Source organism: Carassius gibelio, chromosome A9 (genome assembly GCF_023724105.1).
Source record: "Carassius gibelio isolate Cgi1373 ecotype wild population from Czech Republic chromosome A9, carGib1.2-hapl.c, whole genome shotgun sequence".
Lineage (NCBI taxonomy): Eukaryota > Metazoa > Chordata > Actinopteri > Cypriniformes > Cyprinidae > Carassius > Carassius gibelio.
The window spans coordinates 18,856,713-18,869,749 of record NC_068379.1 but is presented as its reverse complement, the minus strand read 5'-3'; the positions used below and the strand labels follow the sequence as shown (position 1 = coordinate 18,869,749).

Genomic DNA, 13,037 nt, shown 5'->3' with positions numbered 1-13,037 from the left:
AGAGACAACGTCTGGATGGGAGCATTTGTTGTTCTAGAACTTGGATATACCTTTCAGCATTGATGGTGTCTTTCCAGATGTGTAAGGCCATGGCATCCCAGTTTTCCAAAAAAAAACTTTTGATTTTTTTTTAAAAACAAAATTTGATTCGTCTGATGACAGAACAGTTATCCACTTTGCCACAGTCCATTTTAAATGAGCCTTGGCACAGAGAAAAAAACTGCGCTTCTGGATCATGTTTAGATATGGATCATTTTTTGACCTATAGAGTTTTAGCCGGCAATGGCGAATGGCACGGTGGATTGTGTTCACCGACAATGTTTTCTGGAACTATTCCTGAGCCCATGTGATTTTCCAGTGCCGCCTATAGGTCCAAAGATCACAGGCATCCAGTATGGTTTGAGATTGTTCCAGATTCTTTGAATCTTTGGATGATATTATGCACTGCAGATGATGATAACTTTAAACTCTTTGCAATTTTTCTCTGAGAAACTCCTTTCTGATATTGCTCCACTATTTTTCGCGGCAGCATTGAGGGAATTGGTGATCCTCTGCCCATCTTGACTTCTGAGAGACACTGCCACTCTGAGAGGCTCTTTTTATACCCAATCATGTTTCCTGTTGACCTAATAAGTTGCAAATTGGTCCTCCAGCTGTTCCTTATATGTACATTTAACTTTTCCGGCCTCTTATTGCTACCTGTCCCAACTTTTTTGGAATGTGTAGCTTTCATGAAATCCAAAATGAGCCAATATTTGGCATGACATTTCAAAATGTCTCACTTTCAACATTTGATATGTTATCTATATTCTATTTTGAATAAAATATAAATTTCATGAGATTTTTAAATTATTACTTTGCTTTTTTACTTTGACTTTTTTAATTTGTACAGCTTCCCAACTTTTTTGGAATCGGGTTTGTAGTTAAGCAAAGCTTTTCTGCTCGGCTTAATCTCCTTGACTTTGAATTACTATGTTCAATTTCCTAAAATCGCTCTACTCTATCCATCACTCCAGACACTTTAGCAGTTTCTGCCACCCCCCACCCCAACCCACACATACAGACGCAGAAAATGAATAATACTTAGTGCAAACATGCAAGTAAGATAAGGCTTTGGTGAGTCTACATCTACTATTTTAAGCCATGGTGAACTGATGCTGAGCAACAGCCAGAAAGTACACAAATTAAGTGAATTCCTCTGTGGTCTAACCAATCTGTAAATGCCCTTGAATTACATAACCTGATGTATGTCAGATTCACATAATGTTACACATAATTCATAAAGCTGCACTTCAAGGAGTATGAAAATATCAATAAGTTAACAAAAAAGGATATAACTGATAGTAGTGCCAACAGGTTTTACAATGGCAACATTTTTATGCAAGCTCACATTTTCTTTTAAAGATGCTGTTTAATCTGTGTCCTTCTGGATGCGGTCTTTCCTGTCCTCTAACAATGGCCACAAGCGTTGTCTTCCGTGTCTGGGCATTCAGTATGCTGAGGACGCGTTCATAGATGGTTCATGCCCGCACTACATGTGTGATCATGGCAACGCTGCAATCGTGCCGATCCTTTCTTAAAGAGAAAGGAGCAGACCCACTTGTGCCCGCAAAATGGCGCGACTGGGAGGAATAGTCCGCATCTCCCATCCAATTCCTGTAAACTGGCTTAGGGGCCGTTCACATATCGTGTCTTTTCCACAGCGATAGGTGTCCATATGGCTTGATTCCATACGGGTAATCCCATATGTATATTCTTCCACGGTAAGGTTTCCCTCTTGGTAAACCCATGTCATCTCTTGACAGACCTGCTCTGTCAGTCTCTTCAGGCAGCTGTTCCATCCCTACTCTATTGGAGGGCCTGCCTCAGAGACCCATTCCATGTAGTATTGCCCGCTGGGTCAGTCCATATCAGTATCTCCACATGTCACCTCCCTGGGATGTGGTCTCCGTGGTGAACTTTTTCCTAAGGCTTGCTTCCCCATTGTTCTGCCAAGCTGAAAGAACAAATAGGAAAGATCTGAAGCAATCTTTCCCTGAAGGTTGAAATCCCTTCCCAAAATTATTATATATTTTTTTGTGGATGGAATAGCAGCATGGCCTTCTCCAGCAGCGATGTACTCACCCTTTTGGTGCCCTTAGTTACCAAGATCAGTGAATTTGTGCTGGGGCTTTGGGAAGGTTACAACCTTAATCTAAGCATTGTGACACTCCAAAGCTTGTCAATAATTGCAGCGCCACAGGGTTGTGATGGTGTTCGAGTTGTTGCATTTTCAAAAGGACCCCCATATGTCATTCAATAACGGGAACGGAACGGAATGTTATTATAGGCTGAAATTACATTAAAAGCAATGAAATATATAACTGTACAGTGTATATCACTATCCGATATGCCACTGGTGGAAAATATTCACAGTGATATAACCCAAATTGCTTAATTAAAAAAAAATAATATCAGTCTAATCAATAGGAATATATTGTTTAAGGAAGTACAGACTTTAAATCCATTAAAAATGGCATTATTTTTTGCCCACTGAGCTAAATCCAGTTTAGACCAGCATGAATTTAGAAGCTGGCTAGATACTGGTGTAACTTGTGGACCAGCATAGACATGGTGTTCACCAACAACAATGCTGTTCAAACCTTGGTTTGCAAATTGATTAGATTTTTCAAATATTTACACTGAAGCTGCAGAGGGCAGCTATGGTAAGGGGCAATGTATTTCCTGACCAGCTGTCAATCACAACATGCACTGGCCCAGTTAACCAATCACAGCACATTTTGTTTTTCAGAAGGCGGGCCTTCATTTGATACAGGAACTATTCGAGCAGTTTATGCCAGACTGGGGAGAGAGGTGTTGTAATCATGTAAAATATGTGAAAAATATTGTGTTTTTCAAACAACCTAGTGTGAGAGAGCCTGTTCTACATCCCCAAACAAAATCAAGACTTTGAAAAAGAGCAAAATAGGACCTCTTTAATAATGGACCTCCTACAAACTTGGTGAGATTGTGACTTTATATCGCATTTTAGATCACAGTTTCATGTGCCTGAGATAGACCTCAAGATTGTTCAGTTTAGCAACCATTTCCTGCAATGGAAATTAACTAATCATGCAAACCAGTCTTGTCTAAAAATAATATGTAGTTTGTAAACAAGTTATTAAAGTAATATTACATAAAATGCAGTTAGAGCTGTATAAGGAGAGACACTGCAAGTAAAAACACATTTTTTTCGTGCACCTGTCAATTTTTAGATTCTGGGCTTTTTGGCTTTTCTTAAAGTTTTTTTGTTTTTTTTGTTTTTTGACTAATGGAAAGAAAACATCCAAAATACACTGTTTCTTTTATAGCACTTTACTATTTGTATCAACAGATTTCAATTACAATACATATTTTTACAGGCTTTTTTTCAAAATAAGTTTCACTGAGCCATAAATCTCTACTTCAGTGGCACTTACACACAACAATCTTTACACATTTATCTTTACACATTTGTCTATATTCTGATGGTTTTTAGAGAGGGATTTGTTCATATATAATTTTCTTGATTATATACAACATTTTATTCCCCCCAAAATTGTGAAACTATATTGTTTTCTGGCTGTTCAAAGTATTTTCTGAATTATGGAGTGACAAAAAAAAAAAAAAAAAAAAAAGATACCCAAAATTCCCTCTGTAAAAATATTTGACTTCAATATGTAAAAAAAAAATAAATAAATAAATAAACAAGAATTTTGAAATTAACTTCATCCAGTGTTCAGATTTTTCTACTAGAAATGTATGCAGACGAGCACATGTCATTAAATAATGCCTCATTTGCATATTTAAACATAAATATTTTTAAAGTTGTAATACATTTTTTTCCAATGATCAATGCAATCAACAAGCTTAGTATGTAAGGTGATAACAATTAGTACATTTTACCCGATACATGTATAAGTAAAAGAACACACACACACACACACACACACACACACACGTACACACGTTGTTGTCTGGCTAGAACTTCCTTTAAACTCGTCAGAGTGCATCACTTTATCTGAGGCACTGGTAGGAAGAATCATGCCACTTACACCTTTTACAATCTTTATTTTGATTTGTGGATTTTATTCCAGATTTCATGCCATCGGTGAGTCTCACTTTAACTACTGATCATTTCAAAAAGAAAATTATTATTTTTAGATATTTTAATTATTTTCTATTTTGCAGCTTGTTGATTGACACAACATAAATTCTAAAATGAAAATAATAAATTATAGAATGATTTGAAAATGTTCGAGCCATTTGAAAATAAATTTAAAGAAAAAAATAATACTTTATGTACAGTAATCTGTAGTTTTCATATCCACTGTTATTGAATTTAAATTAAATATCTATTTAAAAGTGGAAATGACTGTTTTATTCAAAACAATTGAACCTAAAAATGTCTACTGTGTGTCAGTGTGTGATTAACAACCACAACAGACAACCAGTTTTATTTATAAAGCATACAGTCTTAGCCTCTGTTTGTTCAAATATTTTGAATATTAATATTAATTAATCTATGGGGGAGAGAGCTTTCTCTGTTGCTGAACCTAGGTTATGGAAAGCGCTTCCCACTGCTGTTAGAGAGGCTCACACAATAGCCAGTTTTAATAACTGTTGAAAACTCATCTTTTTAAAATTGCTTTTATGGACTGTTAGTAATATTCTACTGTGTTGTACTGTAATGAGTATTTTATGATTTATACTTTTTACATTTTTTCTTGCATTTATTGTAGTTTTTGAATTTTATTTGTTTGTAGCACTTTGGGTTCTAGAAAAGCGCATTATAAATAAAATGTATTATTATTATTATTATTATTATTATTATTATTATTATTATTATTATTATTATCATTAATTAAAATAAACTGTATTTGTGTCCTGAGCAAGGTTTTTTGTTTTTATCCTGCAGTGTTTGTTGTTTGAAATTGTTGTAATTGTAATTGTTTTTCATTTTACACAGCACATTCACCATTTCAAACAGCTCAGGCCCAAAATGAAGGTTGGTTGATTTTCCATACAGCAACAATATAAAAAAAATGAAACAAATAAAATAAAAATAAAAATAAAATTAAAATTTAATGTAAAAAAAGTTATTTGCAGTTTCTCAAACTCTTTTCTAATATTCTTGTTCTCAAAGTTCAGCGAGGATCTGATGTGTCTTTGCAATGTGACGTTCCACTCCTGTCTAATTCCTCCACTTTGCATTGGGAGAAAGATGGAGAACAAACACTCAACAGCACTCTGATGTACAACACCTCTGCCTACATCATCTTGCACACCGTTGATGAACGCAGTGAAGGGAAATATTACTGTAGATTGATGCAAGATGGAAGCGTACGAACTGTTAAGAATCACACACTTAATGTTACTCCATGTAAGTACATTTTTACATTGTTATTATTATGTAAAATATGTATTTATGCCTGTTAAATGCCTAAATAATAATGATCTATAACGTTTTCCATTATGAAGACTGTAGGTTGAATGTGCATAAATCATTGAAAATAAAGAAAATAATGTTTAGGCCTAAAGACGTTGCTTTTCACAAATATGTTTTCAAATGACCCATGCTACTAACTGAGATAAATCTACTACTGAAAGTCACCAAGTTACCAAATTGTTTTCCAGATTCAGATGGAAATAGTAAAAGTCAAACCATTTCCAGTCAAAGCTCCAGTAATACCAATGTGTCACTGATCTGCAAGTCTGCAAGTAAGTACTGGAAGTGGACCTGGGAGTCAAATTCTAACACACTGATTGATCTGATAGCTGTTAAAAATGGAGAAGAAGTTCAAACAAAAGGACCAATTAAACCAGGAAGAGGTTCCTCAGAAACATACAATAGTCAAGCTTTTATCTTTCACATCTTACCTGTGAACTTCAATTATAGTGGAACATACAGGTGTATTACTGAAACAACAAACTATGCAATAACAATACTACGCACAATCAGATGTTTTTGAAATAGATAAATTAATAGTAAATACATTGATTTTTCACTTAAATTTGATCATAAGACATTTAAAACTTGAAATGTTGTATTTTTTCATGTGTTCACTGCATTTGAAAAGTAATTCATGTTATTTGTTGATCTCCGTCTCAGTGGAGACCCCTAATGGTGTGTTGAGGATTCAGTCAGTGGATCTTACCTGTGAAGTTTCTGAAGTAACTGATTCAGTGACACTGGTCTGGCTCAGGATGGAGGGGAACAGAGGAGTGCTGGTCAAACAGCAAAATATGACTGAGAAAAACACCATGTTACGTCTCACAGTGAATCTATCCAACTCTAAAACAGACCCGCTGCACTGGCAGTGTGCAGTTTTTACTAAGAATACACTCAGAGCTCTGGTCCCTATAACAATCAATTGTACCTCATCAGATACAAAGGCTCCAACAGAAAGCTCAGCTGAAACAAACAAAGGTAACATTTTCATCCCTTAATTTACTGTATTTTCACCTTAACTCAGAATGAAATTGCGTGCTCAAGATGTACAATGTAAATGTTCTAGCTCGTCCTCAAGATGTATTTAACAATTTTAATTTATTAATAAAGTCTTCCTTTCCTTTCAGTAATCCAAAAAGTGTTTTGCTGTGTTTTGACTCTATCTATTGGGATGTTGCTTGGAGCTCTATTGAATTACTGCTACAGGAAACGAAAGTCAGGTACAAAAACAATCAAATAATCAGTCATTCATCAATTAAACATCTTTTAAAATTAGCACATGATGGGACAGGCCTTTCTTTCTTTCTTTCTTTCTTTCTTTCTTTCTTTCTTTCTTTCTTTCTTTCTTTCTTTCTTTCTTTCTTTCTTTCTTTCTTTCTTTCTGTAACTCTAGCTGTATTTGCCATCATTTCAGTGCACTCTGGCCCTCAGGAATCTGAACCAGTCTATATGAATATCAACCATATGGGACATGAAAGAGGTATTTAAATCAGCAAAATATTTTGTCCAAAAACTGTACAAAATTTCAACATAATTTCATAATTATCTTTATGCCTGCAGGAAAAGGAAGCATGAATAAAAGAGAGGAGGTGAGTGCAGTGCAGATCAAAACAGTAAATATGCGCATAATGTATTTATTTAACATTTAAGTAATGATGTTAATTTATTGTGCTGCCAATTGGAATTATCACTTTACCCTTGTCTTTCAGACACCGGATACATCAGACAGTTTGACCTACGCAACCATTGTTTTCAACAAGTCCAGGTTTCAGACTTAAAATATAACTCCAGTCAATTAGGAAAACCTATGACACAATTTCATATATTTATTATTATTTTATATAATATTTTTATAAATTAACTGCAAACCAATATCTCACAGAGAAAGAATAAACATTTTCTTTATTAAACATTATCTGGTCACAAAAGATATAATCTGGGAATGCATTTAGAGATTCTCAGACCTACAGTAACTGCGTTCATTAAACCACCAGCACAAATATTAATCCTACTGACTGAAACTGGATAATTGCATCCTTTTATGAATGTTGTGTTAATCACATTTGTAAAAGCATTAACTATGCAGCCAAATATTATCATGATTTTGCTTTTGTTATATTATAGGTGCCTTCATATATGTGCATGCATACTGTTGAAATGGCCATTTGATGGCACTGTTTGAAAACATTCTTGAATAATAATAATAAAGTGTAAGTACTAAAAAGGATAATGCAGTTACATCCTCTTCTCTCTCACTTTCTCTGTCTGTCACTTTCATCCTCCTGGAATCCACCCAGAACATGCTGCTTCATTGTACTTCAATCTAAAACACAAAAGTGGGAAAAAAGTAGTTTGAATAGGATGTCTTTATGGACAAGGGATAATGCTCCTCGCTAACTCAAGGTTGCTCTGCTTTATATTAATGTATGTCTTTATTTAAACATGGTGGGGAGGATTTTAAATGCTTGACAAGGTCTGCTAAGTGTAACCACTGAGTGATGAAGAATCCAAATGCACATACATGATGTTATACGGGGAGGAGAAAGGCAGATGTTGAGAGAAAGAGCTGCATATGAGGAAACTAAATAACCACATCTTTGTCTCCGAAATGTAGGCTTCAAATAATCCCATTTTATTAAAGTCCTGACCACATCATGCTGTAAAGACTTATTACGTGGAGCACCATGAGTTTGGTCAAGATGGGTAGACTCTTATCTAAAGTCTTACTTTCAGCTACTGACAATCACAGCACCTTTCTAGTTAAGCAAAGCTTTTCCGCTCAACATAATATCCTTGACTTGAAATTTATATTTTCAATATCCTAAATCACTTTACTCTGTCCATCATTCCAGACACTTCAGCTGTTTCTGCCCCTCAACCCTCACCCCCCCCCCCCCCACACAAACAAATGCAGATAAGTTATAATATGTGCTGTCTTCTCTTTTAACTGTATATTTGTAACAACTTGACAAGCACTCACCCTCCTTGTGCCCCTATTTTTGACTTGGGCCACTGCCCCTCAAAACGTCTGTGCACAGCCCTGTAGGAACATAATATATTACTTAAGGAAGTGCGGAATTTTTAATCCATTAAAAATGGCATTATTTTTTGCCCACTGAGCTAAATCCAGTTTAGACCAGCATGAATTTAGAAGCTGGCTAGATACTGGTGTAACTTGTGGACCAGCATAAACATGGTGTTCACCAGCAACAATGCTGTTCAAACCTTGGTTTGCAAATTGATTAGATTTTTGAATATTTACACTGAAGCTGCAGCAGGCAGCTATGGTAAGGTGCATGACATTTCCGAGCAGGTGCCAAGTGCTGTCAATCACAACACACACTGGCCTAGTTGACCAATCACAGCACATTTTGTTTTTCAGAAGGCAGGCCTTCATTTGATACAGGAACTATTCGAGCTGTTTATACAAGAGGTGTTGTAATCATATAAACATGTGGAAAATATTGTGTTTTTCAAACAACCTAGTGTGAGAAAGCCTGTTCTACATCCCCACACTAAATCAAGACTTTGAAAAAGAGCAAAATAGGACCTCTTTAATAATGGACCTCCCACAAACTTGGTGAGATTGTGACTTCATATCGCATTTTTAGATCACAGTTTCGTGTGCCTGAGATAGACCTCAAGATTGTTCAGTTTAGCAACCATTTCCTGCAATGGAAAGGAATTTTGTCTAAAAACAATATGTAGTTTATAAACATTGTATTAATGCAATATTACATTAAATGGGCTTAGAGTTGTTTAAACCAAAACATATGCAACTGAAAGAACACACACACACACACACACTCACACGCACACACACACGCACACATGTGCATTACTTCACATGTCTGGATAGCACTTCCCTTAAACTCTTCAGAGTGCATCACTTTATCTGAGGCACTAGAAAGAAGAATCATGCCACTTACATCTTTTACAATCTTTATTTTGATGTATGGATTTTATTCCAGATTTCATGCCATCGGTGAGTCTCACTTTAACTACTGATCATATCAAAAAGACAAATATTCTTTCTAGATATTTTTTATTCTTCCCCGTTTTGCAGCTTTTTGATCGACACAACAAAAATTCTAAAATGAAAATAATAAAAGAATGATTTGATAATGTTCAAGCCATTTGAAAATAATTTTAAAGAAAAAAAAAAGTATCTACAAAATTAAATATCTATTTAAAAGTATATATAACTGTTTTACTCAAAACAGTTGAACCTAAACATGTTTAGTGTATGTCAGTGTGCGATTAACAACCACGACAGACAACCAGTTTTATTTACAAAGCACACAGTCTTAGCCTCTGTTTGTTCAAATATTTTGAATATTAATATGAATTCATCTATGGGGGAGAGAGCTTTCTCTGTTGCTGCACCTAGGTTATGGAAAGCGCTTCCCACTGCTGTTAGAGAGGCTCACACAATAGCCAGTTTTAAGAACTGTTGAAAACTCATCTTTTTAAAATTGCTTTTATGGACTGTCAGTAATATTCTACTGTGTTGTAGTGTAATGAGTATTTTATGATTTATACGTTTTACTTTGTATTGCATTTATTGTAGTTTTTTAATTTAATTAGTTTGTAGCGCTTTGGGTTCTAGAAAAGCGCACTATAAATAAAATGTATTATTATTATTATTATTATTATTATTATTATTATTAATTAATTAAAATAAACTGTATTTGTGTCCTCAGCCAGGTTTTTTGGTTTTATCCTGCAGTGTTTGTTGTTTGTAATTGTTGTAATTGTAATTGTTTTTCATTTTACACAGCACATTCACCAATTCAAACAGCTCAGACTCAGAATGAAGGTTGGTTGATTTTCCATACAGCAACAATATTTAAAAAAAAAAATGAAAAAAGTAAAAAAAAAAAAAAAAAAAGATTGTAAAATAAAGATATTTGCAGTTTCTCAAACTCTTTTCTAATATTCTAGTTCTCAGAGTTGTGCGTGGATCTGACGTGTCTTTGCGATGTGACGTTCCTCTCCTGTCTAATTCCTCCACTTTGCATTGGGAGAAAGATGGAGAACAAACACCCAACAGCACTCTGATGTACAACACCTCTGCCTACATCATCTTACACACTGTTGATGAACGCAGTGAAGGGAAATATTACTGTAGATTGATGCAAGATGGAAGCGTACGAACTGTTAGGATTCACACACTTAATGTTATTTCATGTAAGTACATTTTTACATTGTTATTACTACGATCTGTATTTATGCCTGTTAAATGCCTAAATAATATTGATGTATAACATTTTCCATTAAGAAAACTGTAGGTTGAATGTGCAAAAGTCATTGAAAATAAAGAAAGTAATGTTTAGGCCTAAAGACGTTGCTTTTCACAAATATGTTTTCAAGTGATCCATGCCACTAACTGAGATAGATCTACTACTGAAAGTCACCAAGTTACCATATTGTTTTCCAGATTCAGATGGAAAAAGTAAAAGTCAAAGCTCCAGTAATACCAATGTGTCACTGATCTGCAAGTCTGCAAGTAAGTACTGGAAGTGGACCTGGTAGTCAAAATCTAACACACTGATTGATCTGATAGCAGTTGAAAATGGAGGAGAAGTTCAAATAAAAGGACCAATTAAACCAGGAAGAGGTTCCTCAGAAACATACAATAGTCAAGCTTTTATCTTTCACATCTTACCTGTGAACTTCAATTATAGTGGAACATACAGGTGTATTACTGAAACAACAAACTATGCAATAACAATACTACGCACAATCAGATGGTTGTGAAATAGATAAATTATAGTAAATACATTGATTTTTCACTTAAATTTGATCATAAGATGTTTAAAACAGGAAATGTTGTATTTTTTTATGTGTTCACTGCATTTAAAAAGTAATTCATGTTATTTGTTGATCTCCGTCTCAGTGGAGTCCCCTAATGGTGTGTTGAGGATTCAGTCAGTGGATCTTACCTGTGAAGTTTCTGAAGTAACTGATTCAGTGACGCTGGTCTGGCTCAGGATGGAGGGGAACAGAGGAGTGCTGGTCAAACAGCAAAATATGACTGAGAAAAACACCATGTTACGTCTCACAGTGAATCTATCCAACTCTAAAACAGACCCGCTGCACTGGCAGTGTGCAGTTTTTACTGAGAATACACTCAGAGCTCTGGCCCCTATAACAATCAGTCGTACCTCATCAAATATAACTGCTCCAACAGGAAGCTCAGCTGTAACAAACAAAGGTAACATTTTCATCCCTTAATTTACTGTATTTTCACCTTAACTCAGAATGAAATTGTGTGCTCAAGATGTACAATGTAAATGTTCTAGCTCATCCTCAAGATGTATTTAACAATTTTAATTTATTAATAAAGTCTTCCTTTCCTTTCAGTAATCCAAAAAGTGTTTTGCTGTGTTTTGACTCTATTTACTGGGATGTTGCTTGGAGCTCTATTGAATTACTGCTACAGGAAACAAAAGTCAGGTACAAAAACAATCAAATAATCAGTCATTCATCAATTAAACATCTTTAAAAATGAGCACATGATGGAACATTCAGCATAATCTCATAATTATCTTTATGTCTGCAGGAAAAGGAAGCATGAATAAAAGAGAGGAGGTGAGTGCAGTACAGTTCAAAACAGGAAATATGCATATAATGGATATATTTTACAATTAAGTAATGATGTTAATTTATGGTGCTGCCAATTGGAATTGTCACTTTCCCCCAAAATGTATTTATATTTTTTTGCTATTTACCTTTTCTTTCAGATACCAGTTACATCAGACTGACCTACACGACCATTGTTTACAACCAATTCAGGTTTCAGACTTAAAATGTTACTCCAGTCTATAATGAAAACCTGAGAAAGACACAATTTCATTTCATAATTGTTTTATTTTTATAAATGAACCTCAAACCAATATCTCACAGAGAAAGTATAAACATTTTCTTTATTAAAAAGCAGATGGCGCTGTCTGGTCACAAAAGATATAATCTGAGAATGCATTTCAAGATTCTCAGACCTCACTGCATTCATTAAACCACCAACACAAATATTAATCCTACTGACTGAAACTGAATAATTGCATCCTGTTATTAATGTTGTGTTAATCACATTTGTAAAAGCATTAACTATGCAGCCAAATATTATCATGATTTTGCATTTGTTATATTATAGGTGCCTTCATATATGTGCATGCATGCTGTTGAAATGGCCATTTGATGGCACTGTTTGAAAACATTCTTGAATAATGATAATAAATTGTAAGTACTAAAAAGGATAATGCAGTTACATCCTCTTCTCTCTCACTTTCTCTGTCTGTCACTTTCATCCTCCTGGAATCCACCCAGAACATGCTGCTTCATTGTACTTCAATCTAAAACACAAAAGTGTGGAAAAAAGTAGTTTGAATAGGATGTCTTTATGGACAAGGGATAATGCTCCTCGCTAACTCAAGGTTGCTCTGCTTTGTATTAACGTGTGTCTTTATTTAAACATGGTGGGGAGGATTTTAAATGCTTGACAAGGTCTGCTAAGTATAACCACTGAGTGATGAAGAATCCAAATGCACATACATGATGTTATACG

At 34.8% G+C, this 13,037-nt stretch overlaps 1 protein-coding gene across 1 annotated transcript; it reads left to right on the top strand.

Annotated features, from left to right (window-relative positions):
* Positions 1–2,560: 2,560 nt before the first annotated feature.
* Positions 2,561–7,700, top strand: LOC128019850 (uncharacterized). The gene is made up of 9 exons (XM_052606139.1): positions 2,561–3,001; positions 4,988–5,026; positions 5,165–5,401; positions 5,656–5,739; positions 6,131–6,448; positions 6,598–6,690; positions 6,864–6,950; positions 7,031–7,059; positions 7,180–7,700. The coding sequence occupies exons 3-9, from the start codon at positions 5,272–5,274 to the stop codon at positions 7,246–7,248; spliced, it is 810 nt and encodes a 269-aa protein (XP_052462099.1). The 5' UTR covers positions 2,561–3,001; positions 4,988–5,026; positions 5,165–5,271; the 3' UTR covers positions 7,249–7,700.
* The last annotated feature ends 5,337 nt before the right edge of the window (positions 7,701–13,037 follow it).

Coding starts and splice junctions, on each gene's coding strand:
- LOC128019850 (XM_052606139.1), top strand. CDS start 5,272: ATGTACAACACCTCTGCCTACATCATCTTGCACACCGTTGATGAACGC. Junction 5,402..5,655: donor CACACTTAATGTTACTCCAT/GTAAGTACATTT, acceptor ATTGTTTTCCAG/ATTCAGATGGAAATAGTAAA. Junction 5,740..6,130: donor ACTGATCTGCAAGTCTGCAA/GTAAGTACTGGA, acceptor TCTCCGTCTCAG/TGGAGACCCCTAATGGTGTG.